At 40.0% G+C, this 20103-nt stretch overlaps 1 protein-coding gene across 1 annotated transcript; it reads right to left on the bottom strand.

Moving 5' to 3' along the window:
* Window positions 1-13902: 13902 nt before the first annotated feature.
* gja10b (gap junction protein alpha 10 b) lies at window positions 13903-17331 on the bottom strand (the record flags this gene model as incomplete). Its single annotated transcript, XM_084082193.1, has 2 exons — window positions 13903-13941; window positions 15928-17331. The coding sequence occupies 2 exons, from the start codon at window positions 17329-17331 to the stop codon at window positions 13903-13905; spliced, it is 1443 nt and encodes a 480-aa protein (XP_083938319.1).
* Window positions 17332-20103: the final 2772 nt, after the last annotated feature.

Below are 20103 nucleotides of genomic sequence, written 5' to 3'. Positions count from 1 at the left end.
ACAGTCTGCTTGAAAAGTAATACAGATTAACAGCAGCCAGTTGTACATACTGAAAATCAAAACAAAATCCAGAATCAACAATTTACTTACAGATGTGTTTGTTACAGTCTGCTTGAACAATAATACAGATTTTTTCTTTTTTTTTCAAAAAATAAATAAATATCATATTATTGTTTTTATGACAGCAGTCGTCGCGGGCCGGACAGTTGCCTCTCGCGGGCCGCAAATGGCCCGCGGGCCGCCTATTGGGGAACCCTGACTTATACGATTATGTCACTCGCCGAAAATAGGCGATGTACAAGTGAATGACACCGTCAGACGACAAAGTATAAATCAGGCTTCAGTGTCCAAGCGTCCGGACGCATCTTTAGAATCAGATTTGAATCCCTCTTCACAGAGGAATTAAATGATTTTTGCTGTTAAGACTTGATAATGACCAAATTGATTCCAATCTGGATAGGCACAAAATTGTGATTTGGGCTGCCATTCTGAACACAGCGAGTCCTTTCCACTCTTTCCTCTCTCTCTCTCTCTCTGGTTATCTTATTATCTCTCAGTGGCCACTCGTCACCGCAATTCAAACTCAGGAAAAGAAAAACACACAAACAAACAAACAAAAAAAAAATCTTCTGAATGTTCAATTCATGGAAGAACCGTGAGAACACAGCTTCTTCTGTACATGAGAAATTTTTACGATGCAGTCCGACTGTAAAATGTTCATATGCAAAAAAAAAAACAAAAAAAAAAAATAAGAGAAGAAAAATGTCTTTCTTTCAGCGTCTCACATTTGTATTTGTGTACAGCAGACGTTTTGTACAGGGCGGTTTCCCGAAACATTCCTCCTCTTGGCCTTGCTCTCAGCACTGAATCGAAAAGGGGAAAGAAAAAGAATGCTTTCTATTTCCCCCCCCCCCTCCTTCTTTTTTAACCACTTAAACCCTATGTCAACTAAGTTGTCCCCCCAGGGCTCTTTGGTAGGTCTGCTACTTTTTTTTTTTCCTCGTCTAGACCAAATCTCTTTGCCGGAAAATAGCCGATCTACAAGCTCAATTGTAGATCGTCTATTTCAGAGGTTCTCAACCTTTTCAGCCGTGACCCCCCAAAATAATCCTATTTGAACTGGGGACCCCCCCCCCATTTAGTTTGACTCCGTTCCAAAGAAATTTTGAAATGAGCCGATCTACAAGCGCACAACGCCTCGCAACAAAATTTTGGCCTCTTTCTTAGTATAGTTTGTTGATTTCCTTTGATGCAGTAATGGTCTTTTTCTTTGTTTTTTAAGTATTGAAAAGGTCTTAAAAGTCCTTAAATTGTCACTTCACTGTCATCTGGGGACACCCCCAAAATCATGTGGGGACCCCCCTGGGAGTCCCGACCCACAGGTTGAGAACCACTGGTCTATTTCACCCCCAGAATATAGGGCGCTAGTGGGGGTAGGGTTCAAGTGGTAAAAAATGTCAGTTTGAAACGTTCCCACGCATCATCAGCAATACCGTTGTATTTTGGATGTTGTGAAGGTGACTTTGAAGTGCTTACATGGCAGAACGTGTAATGTATATATAGTATGGAGCATGATGACTGTAAAAGTAATGTTGTACAGGTAGAAGCTTTTAGACGTATTTTTCTTTTTTCACCCGGGGTTCTATCAAAAGCACCTTTTTGCTAAGGGAAAGAAAGAAAAAGAAAAGAAAAAAACATTATTTACTTTGCTGTTTCCTGTCCTGCCTATACGGAATATTTGCCATAATGGTGGGTGTTCTTCTACTCAGGAAACCAGCTCACACATACGTGCGCACACACACTCACACACACACACACACACACACACACACACACACACACGCATGCACACATACATATAACACATAGCCTACTTCAACGTAAAGATATAATGATTTCAGAGCCCCTTGCATGTATAAAAAGAAAGAAAAAGAACGTTGACATTCATAGCGAGGGACGTGGGGTGTTTCAAAATGTGGCATGGGCCATGTCCTCTGAAATCCTCCCCGACTCCTCTTTAAATGTGAAAAAGAGTTCCGCCTTGTGTTTTGTTAGAAGAAAATCTTATTTCTTATCAGTATTTTAAAAGATGCTATTATTATGTGTACACTCTCATGGAAATTTCTCCAGTGTTACTGTTCAATGTCTTTAGATGTTTCATCAGGAAAGACTGAGGGAAGAAAATATATATATATATGATATATATCATTGAGCCCAGAATACGATTTGAGCCCCCAGTTCAGGCACTTTTGTCCCCTGCCCCAGGCACCCAGAACCAGATAGCACTTCATAGAGGGTCATTTGACGTTTCAGATCCCTTAAAAAGTCTGAGACCGGAGCACTTAAATTGGCACTTGAAAAAAAAGGAAGCATTTGAAACATCAATATGATTATTATAAAGCTATAAAATGTAATGTCTCTGTGAAGAAAGTTTCTTTAAGAAACAAGATTTCCAAAAGCATAAAACAAGTCTTTTAACCCCCGCCGCCCCCAGAAGAAAAGAAGCTACTGTTTTTGTATGAGAGTGTTCACAACTTATATTCATATTTTTTAGGATTCAAATAAGCTAATTCAGAATTCAGTTGACGTGCAAGCAATGTATGTGTTGTCAAGATGATTGGGTAATAATCATAAGATAGTAATGCGTTTTTTGCCCTAATTGTACATTTGTTGAGACATCTTATTTTGTGATGTGCATGCATGCTGCCTAATAGCTCTAAGCCTAGTTAGTTTATCTAGCTTATGTTTGCCTCGCAAGTTCTTGCAAGTTATCTCTGGAACTGTCTACCATTTAAAAAAGATATGTGGAAAGCAAATCAATCAAATTATCTTTATCTTGCCCTCAACAAAGATGTGCTTCAAAGTACAGCATATATGAAAGAGAGCCATAATGTATAATGAAATTGGAAGGAAAAGCTTTATCTAATAGCTCTTTATATGACCCCAATCCTTGATGGGCGTATGGCGCCCCCCTGTAGGAACACTGCCCGAATGCATTGGATATAATTCACTTTCCCCTTCACTTTAAAATGGTGTAACTAAGCTATAGATAGAAGGATGACAGTGCAGTATATGGCAACGTAACATCCGTTTTACGTGTATGTCATAGCTGTAAAAGGTTTGTTAATATTGGTTTATGTTTCCAAAAGCTATGGTATGGCAACCTGTTACTTACTACTCAAAATCTTTGTGAATATGCATAAACTTGACCAACTGAACCTTTAGGTTTAGGTTTGGAACAAATTCTCTAATCGTGAAATGACAGAAAACCAATTTTCTCCCCCCCTATTCCCATAGTTGTACATTTCTATACCTAGCCCAAACTATGATCTCACGTGTACTTAAAGTGTATTTGATGACCCTGTTCTCTAGACTAGAATCTCAGCTGGTCTCAACCACGCACACACACAAACACATAAGACACTCGCACGCACAAATACTCGTATAAAACAGAAAAACATACACATTGTATACTTTTTTTCTTTGGCATTTTTATCAAGACATGGTCTGAGTACAGAGCAGTTGTGTGATCCTTGTTTAACTGGTGTAATTTCTTGTGTAAAGGCTTATTTATACTTCATTGCCCGATAGTATGACAAACTTTCAGCCATATTTTCAGCAGAAAGAACCTGTTTTTTTTTGTCATACAATTCTATAGATAGAATTGCCTATAGATAGAATTGTCGGTCAACAAAGTATAAATTCAGCCTGAGTGAGGCCCTTTATCTACTTTTATGCTGTTCTTTCTTGTGTGCGTTATTACTGAAACGGAACAGTATTCAACATTCTAAAATACTATCAGGTTCAAACCAGTAAGCTGAAGAGAAACGATCTATGTTACAGAGTTGTTTTCCTGCAAACAGTATGCAATTCATAGTCTAGTGAAAAACGTTTTCTTTCTTGTTTATGGCGTTGTTTTTCAAAGTTCTTTTTGAATCGAGGACCCCCATAACTCTGAGAGCGTACAGATGGAACGCTCTCAGAGTTACAGACCTCTAAGGGTCTATTTGGGACCCCCTCAAAGAACCCTGAGGGTCCCTGGAGGGCCCCACTTTGAGAACCAATTATCAGGAACATAAGTTGGAAAAGCCTGTATGTTCTATTGGAAAAGCACAGACCGAGGTCTAGTTCATTGAATATGCATAATAGTCAGGGAAACGTAATAATCATAATATCCTCCATTATAGATCATTTTGTTTTAAATGTTTTACATTTAAAGGTTTTAAACCTACACCCCAGCTGACTGTACTAATTACTTCCTCTCTTTGGGTGAAGGAGTGCTAACTAATGGACTCGGCCTGGTGTATTAGTTGGTTGTATTGAAAACCTGTATAGTGAATACAGTGTTTGGAGAGTAGTTATCCGTGGTTATACAAGGGACACGCCACCATGTTGGAGGAGTGACAATAAAATGGAACATTGACATTTTTTCCCCCTCTTCCGGGCAGGAAAAAGAGATGGCAGTACCATTTGTTTTCTTTTGTCGTCACTCGTTTGATGTGGTGGCCTGTTTATCATAGCGCCACTGCTAACCACCCTCCACATCTTCTGTGACAGGCCACCAGTCCATGAAAGTGAAAAGTCATCATCATGAGCATTGGTGGACAGATGAGTTTGTGTGTTATCACCTCTATTGCGCCTCAAAAGGTCTGGTTTACACCATAATATGACTATCACCTCTGCACTTGTATAACGTCTCAGGTTTGCCAAGTGTTTTGACAGTAATTCTTTGCATCATTCACTCAAAGCAAGACGTTTCTATGGTTCGTTGCTAGTTCATTTGATCTCTAGATAACATTTTTGTATGTACTTGCTTTGTTTGAGAGTCTGAAAAAAGGTCATACAGATGATGATTTGATGGAATTATTAAGCTAATATAGCAGTAACGAGACAATTCAAAGCATTTCAAAATACCTAGAAAAGTCCTTTAAAATTTGATTATTTTCATTGACAATGGTATTGTCAATGAAGAATTCCCAGGTTACAAGCCAAACGTACATAGGACATGCTTTGGATCTCTAGCTATGGCCCTCACAACAGAGTGGTTTGAGTGAATTACTTTTTTCTGACTATGTGAAATTGAATGCTCTTATCTTTTCTTTTGCTGTGTTATTTGTCCTGTTTAGTTTGACTGTTCTCGTTTTGTTTTTGTTGCTGCTTCTCTGAAACAGACACTGGTTCTTCAACTCCAAAGGTTGTTCTTCAAAAACGAACGTGAACATAACTTGCCTTTCTCACATATTGCTCTACTTTATAATGATACTGGTTGAACACACAGGCTGAGATCATTGCGTTAAAAAGAAAAAGAAAAAAGAACGGAAAAAAGAAAAGATATATGGAATATGTTTACAAAAAGGTGTCATGTCATGTTTGATCAGTTTTGCCATGTAAAATCGCTTAGGTTCAATTGGACTGAATATTGCTGTTTGGGTTTTGTTTAGTTTTTTTGTAAGGAGACAAACAGATGAGTTTCCTCAACTTTGTCTTTTCATCCTAATGTTTGGGATGTCTCAGCATTAAGCCCGATTCATACTTCGTCACACAGCGGCGTTGAGCGTCGAAAATAGCCGACCTACAAGCCCACAGCGCTTTGCACCCGCAACACGTCGTGGGCTTGTAGGTCTGCTATTTTTGACACACGACACGGTCGTGCGTCAGAGCATAAATCAGGCTTTTCATGGATACAAGTGCACCTCCGATATTTGCCTTAGAACTTGCAGAGGCCATAGATCACATTCAAGTGAAGTGAGTGTATGCAGGGGTCCCGGACCCCCCATCCCTGAGTCACCAGTGCGGACTGTCTCACACTTATCTACCTGTGAATTCCTTCATACCTCTCATAACTGGTCAATGACTGTATCAGCAAACTGCATCAGGTGTTTTTTCTACATGCTTTTTACACAGATTCTATGGATTATTGTATTAGTACATTTTTGGTGCATCAATTTTAATGTAATAGCTCTTAAAAGCTTGTAGTCAAAAGTTGTTTTTTTCTCTCATTTTTCTAGATGACTGTTTTGTGTTAATATTGTCAATTTTTGAAATAGCTGTTATTTGCTTATTCTCTACTAAGAGTTCTTACCTTTATAATTTTTAAAATGCTACATGACCCTAATGGATTACAAATGACTTAATAACCATTGTAAATATGGTATTGTGCAAACCCCATTTTCATTCATTTCAATTGCTAGTGTTATATAAATGACATTTTTGTCTAGACACCATTTCTGTTTATGAAATAAAGAAACATATCATGCATAATCACGTTGTCATGCTGTGAGTTATAAGCAAGCAAATTCATTAAAACAAGACGAGCAAGAAAGGTGCGCACAGCGGAGCGCAGATCTCCGCCAGGAGGCACACACAAATGATAGTTACAATGATGCTGGATCTTCAAACTGTCCCTCTGTCTCTCTGTGTCTGCTATTAACAATAAAAAATAAAGCTTGCATTGTAATTGGGTGTGGGGGTGGTGAGGGACCTGGAATGGATATTGGATAAGAGGCCGGGCACTAGCCCAAAAAAGGCACAAAAAAGGTCCCCAGATAACAATGAAGTGACAATTTAATCCCTATTAAAACAAATAAGTGACTTACCATTACTGCATCAAAAGTAATCAACAAACTATAATATAAAAACTGGTCAAACATTGGCCAAATTGTCAAATAATAATTATACATTTTAATGTCAAAACAAAGTTGAATGCCTCAACTCCTAAAACAATAGCAGATCTACAAGCTCACAATACGTCGCATCGCGACACATTGTGAGCTTCTATATATATATATATATGGCTGGAGTGGTAAATGTATGTTTTCTAAAAATCATCAAAATCTACAAAGTAACTAAATAATTGTGGTCGAGTAAAGGTACAATATTGCCTCTGAGATGTAGTGGAGTAGAAGTAAAAGTACTGAAAATTGGACATACTCAAGTGAAGTAAAAATACCTCAAAACTGTACTTACGTACAGTACTTGAGTAAATGTACTTACTTTACACCACCCACTGCTGCCTGCCACGTGCCTGGACATGGCGTTTCAATTCCCTCATGAGGTGGAGCAGCCTGCACACCTGGGGTTCATCTACTCATCAAGCCCAGCAGAAAAAATACCTGGTGAGTTGACATTGGCATTTTGACACCGCCTCGGCTCTTCAGTTTAGTTCGTTTCAAGCATTTTTTTTACTAACTCTCCTTCGTCTCCCTGTGCCTCAGATTACACCCGGAGACAATCCCTGCCTGCCTTGCTTCAGTTTTGGGATTTGGGTTGAATTAAAGACTGATAGAATATTCTATCTGGTTTTAGTTCTGCTTTTGGGTCCAAAATAATACAACGCACCCTTAACAATATTGCTGTGGTGGTGTAGCCCTCCATTTCTGAATGCAGAGGTTCTGTGTTTGATTTCCATGCCTAACATAGCAGCATGTTTTGAAAACTAACATTCTTAGACACATGCAATGTTTGTGAAAGTTCTGTGGTGCAGTGGTCTGGTCCTTTGTTTTTGAGAGTGCAGTGCGGGTCCTGGTTGGATTCCGAGGCCTTCAATAGATACTAGAGTCTTGAGGTCCAATTTCCTATCTTCACTCCAAAGGATGTTTTAAAGGCCAACAGCATAAACTAGCCAAGCTACAGACCCAAACTATCTGTACCCTAATACTGGCCCATAACTCTATAACCATAACAAAATACAGACACAGGGTCAGTTCTTATCATTTAACCACTAATACAGGCCCCTATCTAAACTAAATGTGTTCAAGTTCCACTTTTTTGCTGCATGAAGTTTGATAGACATCATGCAAAAACATCCAAGAGTTATGAGTTATAATGTTATAATGTTATAAAAGATTAGAAAGCTGCTGTGAGTCTCCTCTAGAGCAAAGACTGTGACCTGATGGTTAAAGTACATGTTTGATAGCATAGATGTCAGATCAAATTCTTGTATCTACTCTTAGCTAACATCCAAATAAATAATAATTGAAGCGCTTGTAGTCTGGAGTACATAGATTATGAGAAAACAAGTTTTACAAAGTAGTAGTAGTAGTAGTAGTAGTAATAGGATCAAGGTCATACAGTAGGTTCTATCTCTACTATAAATATTTTGAAAATTAACATTGAGGGGAAAGGGCTGCATGTGTTGGAAGAATGTGGTTAAGGTTCATGCTTAAAGATATTCAAATTCAAATCTCATCTCAGCATGCATCCTTTGAGAGATAACATCCTTAAGAATTATTGAAAGGCCTTTTGAACATGTCAAGAAACATGTCAGTTCAAACAGAGAGAGAGAGAGAGGGAGAGAGGGAGAGAGGGAGGGAGAGAGAGAGAGAGAGAGAGATAGAGAGAGAGAGAGAGAGAGAATGAATGATGAATGAATGATAACCCTTGAACAGTCTGGTCAACAAATTGTTAGATAGGATTGAGCCCTTTCTTTTTTTTATCATGTGTTTATTGATACATTTTTCACTTACAATGACAACCTCAAAACACTCTCATACATACATACACACATATCCACTCCCCTCCCACATCCTCTTAACAATTACTCTCATTTCCAAAAAGCCATACCAACATAACCATAAGAAAAACAAAAACATTACATTAAGACAGTATAACAAATTACACATTTAAAATTAAGCACATTAAAAAGAACACTAACATAAAATAAACCAAAATTAGACAAAATACTATTAAAACAAAACATGTCATGTGTACCATTTGGTTGAGTGTTGTGTTATGGCAAAGAAAAGGTCCACTAGATGTCACTGTTTCCTAGTCACATGGATTCTCAGGTCGCCACCTTTTAGGAAGTGAAAATCAATTAAGTCACTGCTGAAAGGTGGACTCTTTTTGGTTGAAGATATTTTTCAGTCCAAACAGATGATGCTGATCAACTCTCACAAGCAGAAGAGACTGGGGAACATGGGAGACACTTATCTTTCTGACATTCTGGTACAAGACCCCAGTCCCAGCCAAGTCGAGGCGATCGTACTTTCCGCTGTCTGGATACATCCTTGACCTGTGCATCTCAAATTCCTGGCTGGTCTACAAGTGGAATTGTGTTCTACTGAACGGGAAACCATCTCTCAAAAGGTTCTGGCTGGCAATTGTCCACAGTTTGAAGCAAGTCAACAAGCCAGCATTCATAGTTGGTTAGTCATCATCTTCCTCTCCACCACAGGTGCCTTTTCAGAAGAAACGCTACACAAGACCATCACAATCACAACCAGATGTGCACTATGACAACTGTGGACATTGGCCACTTCGCTGTGACAAGCAGGGACAACGCTTGCCATGGTTCACATGACGCTTGTCATGGCATGACAGTCATGTTTCAGGGCTAGGACAACGCATACTCTATCCTAAAGGTGTCCAGATGAAGGTGCCAGAAATGCATGGAATTTCCTGTGTTTGAATCCAAAATGGAAATGCTTCATAGCGTACCACCATAAGACAGTGGATCTAATACCCCAAAACATTCGTGGTGTTGCACCACACTCAAATCAGGCACCCAGCAAGTATGGTGGGGTGTGTGTGTGTGTGTGTGTGTGTGCGTGCGTGCGTGCGTGCGTGTGTGCACGCCAGGTTAGCCAGAGCTCTGAGGGCTGAGGGAGGACTTCAGCAGCAAGGCCATGTCCGGCCCCTGGGCCAGCCCATTGAGGGGAGATATGTACCTAGGTCTGTTCTTAATCTGTTTGATGTGATGACACCTGCCCTCCAACTAACAGGCTGGAGACAGCTGCACTGAGTTGGGTCTGATCAAGCTCTAGCTATAAAGGTGCTCACACTCCCTCAATTCTGGCTGGCTCTCCTTGGTGGAAGGACTCGGGCGGTAAGCGACACACTACACTTCCTCAATATTAGTTATGTAGTTAAGACATGAAACTAATTTGATGTTTCTATTTGTTTGTAGGCAACATAGGACGCTCATACCTAATTGGAACGATACCCCGATCCGGGAAGAAGTTTTGTTGGAATTGTTTGATTAACCCCCCTCACCCCGCTGTTGTAAGGAATCCTCCCAATAAATCTATTATTTTGTGCACTCAAAACCCTCTGCCTCTGTCTTGGTTCGATCAGCCTTTACAGTGTGTGTGAGTACGTTGGGCCCCTTCCAATGATACTAACGAAGGCTCTGTTCCATTCTGGTCAAACAGAGTCAGGGTGCTGATATTGTGCATGTTGGTTCACTGGAAACACTCTGTTACACCAGTGGGTCTCAGAGTGTGGGGCCTGTCCTGGGACCCTCATGGTTTCTTGAGAGGGTTCCAAATGGCCCTTTACAGGTGTGTAACTCTGAGAGTGTATGAATAAGGGTACATTTGGTTCCATCTGTACTCTCTGAGTTTTGGGGGTCCTTGAAATTAAAAAAGTTTGAGAACCAATGTGCTACACTAAATGGAGCAGAGCCTTCATTAGCATCATTGGTAATGCCTGTGAACTGAAGGAAGTAAGGAAGTGGCCCAATTTCTTTCCAATATGGCTGCTGTGCATAGAGCCTATGTTACTGCTGGCATTCAGGTCATTGTTTTATTTTGTGTATTTGTCCTTCTAGTGACATGTCTCTTGGGGGCGCTCTAAGTGTGTTCTGTGTTGTAAGTTTCCAATTAGGTTATTTGTCACATCTGTGTTTTTGTAATCAAGTATGTTTGTGACACCTGTTGTGCTGGAGAAGAGAGCAGCATTCTCATTCCACTGTGGGAGAGCAGGAGGAGAGAAGGAGTTTAACAGAAAGAAAGACATTAAAGTAAAATAGAAGAAAGTGAAGTGAAATAAAAGAATGTAAAGAAGAGAAAAGTAAAGGTTTTGCAGAAAGACTGAATTATCCAAGTCGAACCCCACCCCCATTCGTGTGCAAGCAGGCAAAGTGGCCAGTAATTGTTTAATGTGAAAGTCATGTATATTATTGTGAATGTCAGAATGCCCAAGTTGATGTTTCGTTTTTTGTCTTTTCTGTTTGTATTGTCAGTTCTACGTTTTCAAAGAATAAACACCAGTAACAGGAACCCTGAGTCTTACATGTGTCGGATGGGAGTCACAGCCTATTAGTTTGGACCAAGGGCCCAGCATTGGCCTTTGAAATTGAGTCTATATAAGAAGTGAAGGTTCATATGAATGGCCTGTAGTTTCACTGTTTTACCCCTTGCTGGTATCAGATTTTTTTTTCTCAATACAAGTGGGTGGGTTTTTGACAAACTTTAGACTTGATTTTCTTACCTTAATAAACATTGTCATAAATACTATATTTTTTCATAGAAAAACTGTTGGGTCTGTTAAAAAATATATTTATAATTGATTGTTACTATTGCCCCAAATAAATAATAAATGCAAAGAAATACATTTTCCACTGCTTTTTTTCTTGGTGTGACCTTTAAAGGGTTAACTATGATTGCAGGCGAACTTCATCAAGTATCAACCTTCATGTTAAAAATATATTTAACCTCCCAGTGTCAAAGGTGGCTTGTGGTTGTTCCATATCAGATCCACTTAAAACAGATGAATGATATTAATTATACATACACCAATACTGTTAGAGTATTTTAATTGAGAAAAATCAATACAAATAAAACAATACAAACACCAACATTCACAACAAATTCTGAACTTTTAAAGATATTCATAAGTGCTATCACAAAGAAAACAATTTTAAGAGCCCGTCTTAATTCTGCTCATTCTGTGCAATAAATCCTCAATGTTGGTTTAAAGAAATCTTTTTTTGTGGTTCCTCTGCCCACATTTTGAATCACTGGAATCTTTTGTAAAATGTATTTTCGAACAGGTCATGTCTCATTTAATGAGCACTGCTATGTGCTTTAAGTCAAATGTAATGTCTGATTTGTATTTAAAAAAAGAAGATACCCCATTGAGAGCAGCGCTTCTCTCCTGGGTGGTGCCTGCTGGTAAACCACAGTAAACAAATCAATATTCCAGCCAGGGTTCGATTTGTAAAAAAAAAAAAAAGATATATAAAAAATATTGAGGCCTTAACCACGTAGACCTATATACATCTTTGCACAACAAATAGTGAAAATAGCCGTGTTAGAAAAATATAGGATCATTTTTTAATATTTAGAAAACTTTACCCAAAATAGGCAAGCCATGGGTGATGTGGTTAACATAGCTTTTTAATAAAAGAAATGTTAAATTGTGATATTATCAAACATATCAGTACATTTCCCAAAAGTGAAAACATGGAAACAGGAATAAAACTAGCGTAATCCCCAATGGCCTTAAAAAGAATGACCAAAGGGGGATATCAAACACAGAGCAATGCGTCCCCCCCCCCCCAGAAAATCCAACTCTGATTCTAGCACACACCAGGATACTAGGATATTTATATATTATTATTTATATATTAACAGATTAAGTTAAAAACAAGAAAGCAAACTATGTGACTCGCACATACTTTATCAGATTCGTTCTGCGAACCTGCAAGTTTGGTTTGTGTCAGTGCATTAATATAAAACATATTAATAGAAAATGTATCAAATCCAAGACATTCAGGTGGGTTATAGGCTGTAATAGCATTTCAATAAATTAGGCCTAATTCATTAAAAAAGTCACCTACAGTAAATGTTTGTTTCCTGATTTCTTTATTTGTTTTTTAGGTATGGCATGTTAGCTATCTGAAGTGTCTTTTTGTACAATAGACTATATATTTACTTATTTGGCCAAATGTGTTTCAATATGTTTTTTGTTTGTTTGTTTTTTTGCCATAATGTGGGATATAAGCTCACATTATTGATAATTGGTAATTGGTAAATATGCCCCACTGCACCCACCACAACATACATCTGTTGTCTCCATAACTTGCATAGCCATAAAACACAGCAAATGAAATAATAATGCTTATTTAAAGGCAGTGTAAGTGACTTTTTGGAGAAAAAAGAAAGAAAGAAAATGTTTATTTTATTTTTTATCCTGTATCCTGTATGAGTTCTTTAGCCTCATTGTATAACATCGGTATCTTGCCCTGAAAATGTATTTACTGATTACTAAATTGCCATTTCTTTTTTTTGGTGGTGGGGGCTCTATACCTTATGTTTGGATCACAGATTGTGCCTTCATAGTGATTAAAGCCAACAAGTGCTGACTGGTGGCTATTGGACAAGCGTATCAATTCAGACAGACAGTTATCCATCATGTAATTAGGCAAGTACTTGTACAGGTTTGTTTTTTGGGAGTGACAGTGCAATGCAGCCGTGAACATGTTACGTATTAGCCTTATTTAACCACATTAACCACTTAAACTCTATATACTTTGTTGACCTGGTACCCCAGGGTCCTGTACTCAGTCCCCTCCTTTGTCACCCTAAATGTATACACCACATCTCTTTGCTGTAAATTCACCTATTATGACATATGACATATGAACAGGGACACTAGGGTTCATGTACAGTACTTGGTCAACCCTGTCATCCCTATTTTGGACACACATTACACACATAAAAACAATACTTTTTACACTAATTTTTCTATTGGAACCCTCTGATCCCCTCCCAGAGAGCACCAGTAAAGGTAATAAATGACTTGCACCTCTTTGTTTGGACCTATAATACAATACCAGTCATGTAAAACATACTTCAAACTGCAGATATTTCTTTTGTGTTACATAAACATTAAGTGTAGCATAGTCGCCCTGCCCGAGGAGCAGAAGTTGAATGTCTCCTTGGTCGTGGGGATTCCCCTTTGGGTGAATGATGGTATCACAGGCTTGAATCCATCCAGGTACATTAGTTCAACGTACCATAATTGAAGTGAAGCTTTCCTCACCAATGCGCAGTGCATACCGTAATATGTCATCATCAAACCTATAAACAGGATAGTTTTCGCTTTGCAAAGGTTCAGGGTCCCTTGGTCCCTTTGCGATTCCCATAGTCTTCTAGTTGGGTTCTGACATATTTTTGTTTACTTATGCATGATGGATGACAGCTCCAGAATCATGCTCTGAAAGAGACAAGCGCACACAGCATAAAAGTTATTGACCAATGACCACACGCAAAGAAATAGGATTATTTTGTTTCATTTCATATGCCTGAGACCGCACCGGAGGGGCATATTTTGCAACATTCAAATCAGCTCTGGACAAAATTTATTTGGCTCCCTGGTCTTCCTAAAAGGATGGGGGATGGCTTTTGTCTAACCTTCCAATGTATTTGTATTTAGCTCCGCTAGTGAAAGGGATGGCTGTCGGTTTGCTGGCCGGTCCATCCAGTAATTTAGTCCCAAATAAGTTATTGTAAAAACTACTGTGCAGTGTGCACCTTCATTCTCCCTGTAAGATGAACCCTACTGATTTTGGTGATCACATGGGTCTGGGGATTTGTATGTTCAATTTGAACCAAACATAGAAAAAACCTTAGATCCCCAGACCCACATGGCCTTTCTTCTAGCGCCACTCTTAGGCCACAATTTCCATTTACACACAAGATACTGTATATCTAAATCTATAATGAATTCATGCACGCCAGAGGATGAACCCAGCTGATTTTAATGACCCTGTGACCACATTATACACTTATTTTCTGTTTTAAATTATGATACTTAATTTAACTTCACTTTATAGCTTTTGCTGTTGTTTAAAATATCTGCTACTAATTCAGAGAACATACAATATTCATAAAGTAAATATTGTATATTCACTATGAAAGATATATTAGATCCAGAATTGGCACTAACTGGCCTATTAGGCGCAAGCAGGGCTTTTGTAGCCTGGCATTGGCCAGACTGATCACGTGGATTCACTCTCACGTTCCTCTCCGATACCGGGGAGGAACGTGAGTTGTACTTTATTGATCTCCATGGCTGTTGACCCATCTAACTATTAGGAGCAGTGGGCATCCACTGGCTATAGGGTCAGTGTCAGTGCACTGGCAGGAGTATGTCCCTGCATTCACCTCTTTTGGTTGCGGAAACCCATTTGAACCGGATTTGAACTCGGGACCTTCTCACTGCGGGGCTACAGTGCTAACCTCGGAGACACTGTGTCACACCCAGTGTTGCATTGGTGAATTGGAAAGTGGTTGCACTCTATTTCAATGACGTCACACGCACGTCGCTTAACACCTCCACTACAGGTCACACAATGGACAATTGATATTGATATCTAGGCTCATTCTTATGTTAATCCTATGTGAATTCATGCTGGTGTGACAACCGGCGGTCGGCAGCCTTTGTTAACTTTGTTGAGGTGTGAATTTAAAGTTGTTTTAAATATATGCCTGTGCGTGCTCCTGTTCAAAAAGGTTGTTAGGCCGTCCCATGACCAATGCAACCCTGGTCACGCCCTCATTTAGCAAAACCCCATATTTTGCAAAACTCTTTGCAAACATTTAAAAAAATATCCTTGTTGTTGAATGATAGTGCTCCTGTTACTCTGTGCACAGTGGCCTATCAACCAGTGTTGATGTAGTCGCCAAAACTGCGACGAAAAATGTTCGTCGACTGCCTTTTTTCACTGACGAAAACAAAATAAAAACTAAGCTATGATGACTTAAACTAAAAACTAAATGTATTGACAATTTCATCAACAAATAAAAAGTAGACTAAAATGTTAGAGAAAGGACTAGTGGAGAAGAGGTCCAGTAGAACTAAAAGACAAGTCGTTTTATGCTTGGCTGCTCTCAGGTGTTGCGCTCTGAAAATAGCAGATCTACAAGCTCACAACGTGTCGCACTGCGACGTGTTGTGAGCTTCTGGATTTTTTTTTACATGCCAAAATACATTTTAGTCGACTAAATCAACCGTATATTTAGTCGACTATAATCTTATGATATTTAGTCGACTAAAACTAGACTAACAGTAAAACATTTCAGAGACTGATATATGACAGACTAAATGGAATTTGATTCAAAAGACTATAACTAAAACTGAATAAAGATTTGCTGTCAAAATCAACACAACTATCTACAAGGTGATAATAGAAGTGCTTACCATCCTTCTGGTCGGTGGAGGGGGGCTCATGGGCGGGCTCTCCCCTTGCGACAGGCGTTGGGCCTCAATGTCTTTCCCACTCTGAGTATCTCCACTCATAGATGAACTCGTGACATTGGGTTCAGACATTCCCCGTGACATGAAACTGGCTTTCCTGGCGGTGGGGAAGGGCCCGAAGGGGACACTGTCGGCAGAGTCGCTCAAGTCACTTAAGTCCTTGCAGGCCTTGACCTTGCTATATTTGCGCTGGAGGTTCCGCAGGACGTCTCCGTGTGGCATCTCCATGTGACCGGCCGCCAGGGAAGGTCGCGGCTGTGCCGCGCTGCACCTCGGGTGAACGTTGGACTCGTCGCTGCTGCACGAGTTGTTCCTGTTCTTCTCCAAGGTGAACCGCCGCCCCGGGGCCCCCAGCTGCAGACCCTGAATATCAGCATGGCTTTGCAGCCGTGATTGCCTCGACAGCTGCTCGGCTTTGTAGGACGTGTTGTTGTTGATGCTCGGCCTCCCCTGATGCTGAGGGCCCGGTGCCAAGGAGAGGGGGTTGGAGAGGGTCGAGCAGGGAGCGGCGTGCGAGACCTGCATCATCCCCTGAGGCGACGATTTGCCGAGCATGCAGACCTGCTGCACCAGCGAAGTTTCCTTTGACCTAGATAGGCTTTCGTCGTCTCTGTATTGGTATCCGTACAGGCTCCGCTTCATTTTGGTCACCCCGAGGTGGAATATCTCCAGGAGATTCAGGAACAAAGACACCCCGGCAATGACGAGCATGAAGATCATGAAAATGTTCTTCTCCGTCGGCCTCGACACAAAACAGTCCACGCTGTTGGGACAAGGGAGCCTCTCGCACTTGTACAGAGGGCTGAGGCCGATGCCATAAATCGCACACTGGCCAATGATGAAGCCCACCTCCACCACGGACCGGGTCAAGATATGGAATATGTACGTGCGCAGCAGGGAGCCCCTGAGCGGAGCTTTCCTCAGTTTCTTCTGCTCGTCCAGCCTCTTGAGCTCGATCCTCTTGTTCGCGTCCTGGACAGGGTCCGTCCCCTCCGGCTGGGCCTTTAAAACCACTTTCTTCCTGTGTCTCTCCTTGTCCAGGGCCCTCAGTCGGTACAGCGCGTGGCCCATGTACACCAGCGACGGCGAGGACACAAATATGATCTGTAGAACCCAGTAGCGGATGAGGGATATGGGGAAAGCCTGGTCGTAGCAGACGTTCTTGCACCCGGGCTGCTCCGTGTTGCAGACGAACTCGCTCTGCTCGTCGTCCCACACGTCCTCAGCGGCCACGCCGAGGACGAGCATCCGGAAGATGAAGAGGATGGTGAGCCAGATCTTCCCCACGATGGTGGAATGTATGTGGACCTCTTCTAAGATGCCGCCCAAAAGATTCCAGTCCCCCATCTTGTTGTGTCACATAACTATTTCGCTGTAAAGTGCCCCGAGGAGAAAGCATGAGAAGTCATTTTAAAAGAGTTTCACTGGGATGTTGCTCAGCTTAATCAGTAATACCAAACAAAGATGATTTTTTTCTTCTTCAATGATATCAAATACTTACAGTATTTCGAGGTCCTTTGCTCCACTTCACTCAACCTCGTTCACCTTCGGTAAGCCTACATTAGGGTTTCTCTTTCGTCCATGGAGGCCATCTCATGAGCTTCACTCATTGCAGAAGAATATTCAGCACTGTCCTAAATGCAAACTAGGGCTATAGAATGCAGTCATTGATTGGCCACGTGATAATGGCCCAAGGTTAACTGCCCCCACCCCGCCACTGTTAACAGCAGGATATCAAGTCAATACACGGTCATGTGCAATATCTTTTGCTTTAAAACATATCATTATTGTTTATTATCATTACCTATAGTAACCTTACAAACTTGAGTCTTTAACCAACTTAACCATGTCATTTTAGGCAAAACTCTTCAAATATTTGAAAACAAAAATTGGAACGATAGCTGATCTACGGCTATTTCTGAATATGTTTTAAAGTATAAAATAGTGCTTGAGTGTTTAAAGTGCTATGACTATTTTAATGCAATGTCAGTGGCTGACACTTTCATCAATTATCCACAGTGGCCTAAGTCTACATTTGATTTTGTTGTCTAATGGCCTGTTTTGTTTTAATTTTTTAATTTTATTTATTTAATTATTATTTTTAATACGTTGAAATACCTGGCATCAAACCCAAATCAGCCACGCACTGAACTCAAGTTTGGTTGTCTTGACTTCTACAGTAGTAGGCTAGTGGTTGAATCCAGCAGGTCCACTAGTGAGTTTCATGGCGCCCGCAGGCGCTGGCCTCAATTTCCATGCTTGGTGGCCCACTTTGGGAATATTTGTGTCATGACAATACTGTGCAACCTATTGCACTGCCTACCAGTGTGGCACGTCAGAATGTTGTTGTGTAGATCAGAGGTCTTCAACAGGGGGTCCGGGACCCCTAGGGGGTCCTCAGAGTTACTACTGGCCTAATCTCTCAAGGACAGTGTGAGCATGTAGATCTGCTATTTTTTGGCAAAGAGGTGTAGGTGTAGAGGGGAAAAAGAGCAGACCAAGTAAAAAAAAAAGAAGTTTAATCTGCAACACAATTTTATACAATATAGAGGGGGTCCCTGCTTCATCTCTCTCTTTGCTAGGGGGTCCTTGGGCTGAAAAACGTTGAAAACCCCTGGTAAAGACCCCTGTTGTTGACAACCACAGCTTCTTCTGTTTTTTTTTATTGAATGAAATTAAATTCTGTTTATGGCTGCAACTAACAGTTATTTCCATTATTAATCTCTGGTTATATTTACTTTTATTCAGTTAAACCACTTAAATCCTTGAAAATGACCGGGGTCACCCAGAGGTCTATACTTGGTGCCGTCCTTTTTTCTTGCTACACTTAATCTCCTTTCAGAGAAAAGCTCATAATGCCTCTCGTCACGACATGTTGTGAGCTAGATCGGGTATATTCAGTGAATGTTCGGGCTATTATGACATGCCCAGAATAGGGGCAAGGGTTTATATGGTTAATATATGCCATTACTTTAACCATGAAATGATGGTAAAACATTGTAATAAAGTACAAAAAATGGTAAATGCTCATCTTATTATCTGAACCCACACTGCCAAATTGCTTAACATTTACATAGCAGTCAAAAACATGGCTTCATTTTATATCAAAATCCCTCACATATTGGCTAAGTTGTGGGCTAAATGGCACACATAGGCAATGTGACATGCTGCATTAACTAAACCAGGGGTGGGCAACTTTGATGATGGAGAGGGCCACTATATTTCCACACTCACTCCAGAGGGCCACATTGCATATACTGTCGGGCAGAAACCTTTTTTTTCGTAATTAATGCCCTACTTAGAAAAAAGAAAATTGCCAATCTACAAGCTCAAAACACGTCGCAGTTAGATGGGTCTTGAGCTTGTAGATCTTTGTATTATTTTATTTTTAAATGTTTTATTTAATTTCAAATGCATTTAGTTATACTTATGTTAAAGGTAGGGTAAGTGATATTTTTTGGTTAAAACAAAAAGTATTTTGTTAAAAGGTTAAAGCACTATATTCTGATAGTAATCATTGCTATAGAGTGTTTGTTCAGTAACAGGAGTCTCCCTGTCTCTCCAGCTCTTTAATAAATAGAAAATACATTTTTGGTAGGTGTCAAAATCTCAGCCAATCAGGAGAAAGTACCCATTTTTAAGCTTAATTTGTATAGTGTTGCAGTTCCAATTTTGCCTGCTCATTTCTTAGTGTCATCACTTCCAATTTCACTTGTTTAATCTGTATCCTGATTGAGTTCTCTGTCCTGGTTGGATAAAATTGGAAATGAAACTGAAATTGAAACGAAAATGCATTTTCTGTTTTATAAAGAGCTGGAGAGACAAGGACACTCCTAATACTGAACAAACACTCTATAGCAATGAGTACTATCACAATATAGAGCTATTTAACACTTATTTTAACCAAAGCAAATCACTTACCCTACCTTTAACTTTATGAAATTAAATACAAATACATTGGACATAATAAAAAGACAAGAACCCCAACCCTAACCCTTTAATACTAGTCATTAAGCTACTAATATAGACTGAAGTAATTAAAGCGGGTCATGTTTGCATGTTTGGAATTTTAACAGCTGAAATCAATAATATATCAGTATTCCGATATTAACCTGCGGG

Source organism: Gymnoscopelus microlampas, assembly GCF_963454915.1.
Source record: "Gymnoscopelus microlampas genome assembly, chromosome: 16".
NCBI lineage: Eukaryota > Metazoa > Chordata > Actinopteri > Myctophiformes > Myctophidae > Gymnoscopelus > Gymnoscopelus microlampas.
This window is presented reverse-complemented; position numbering and strand designations above follow the sequence as displayed.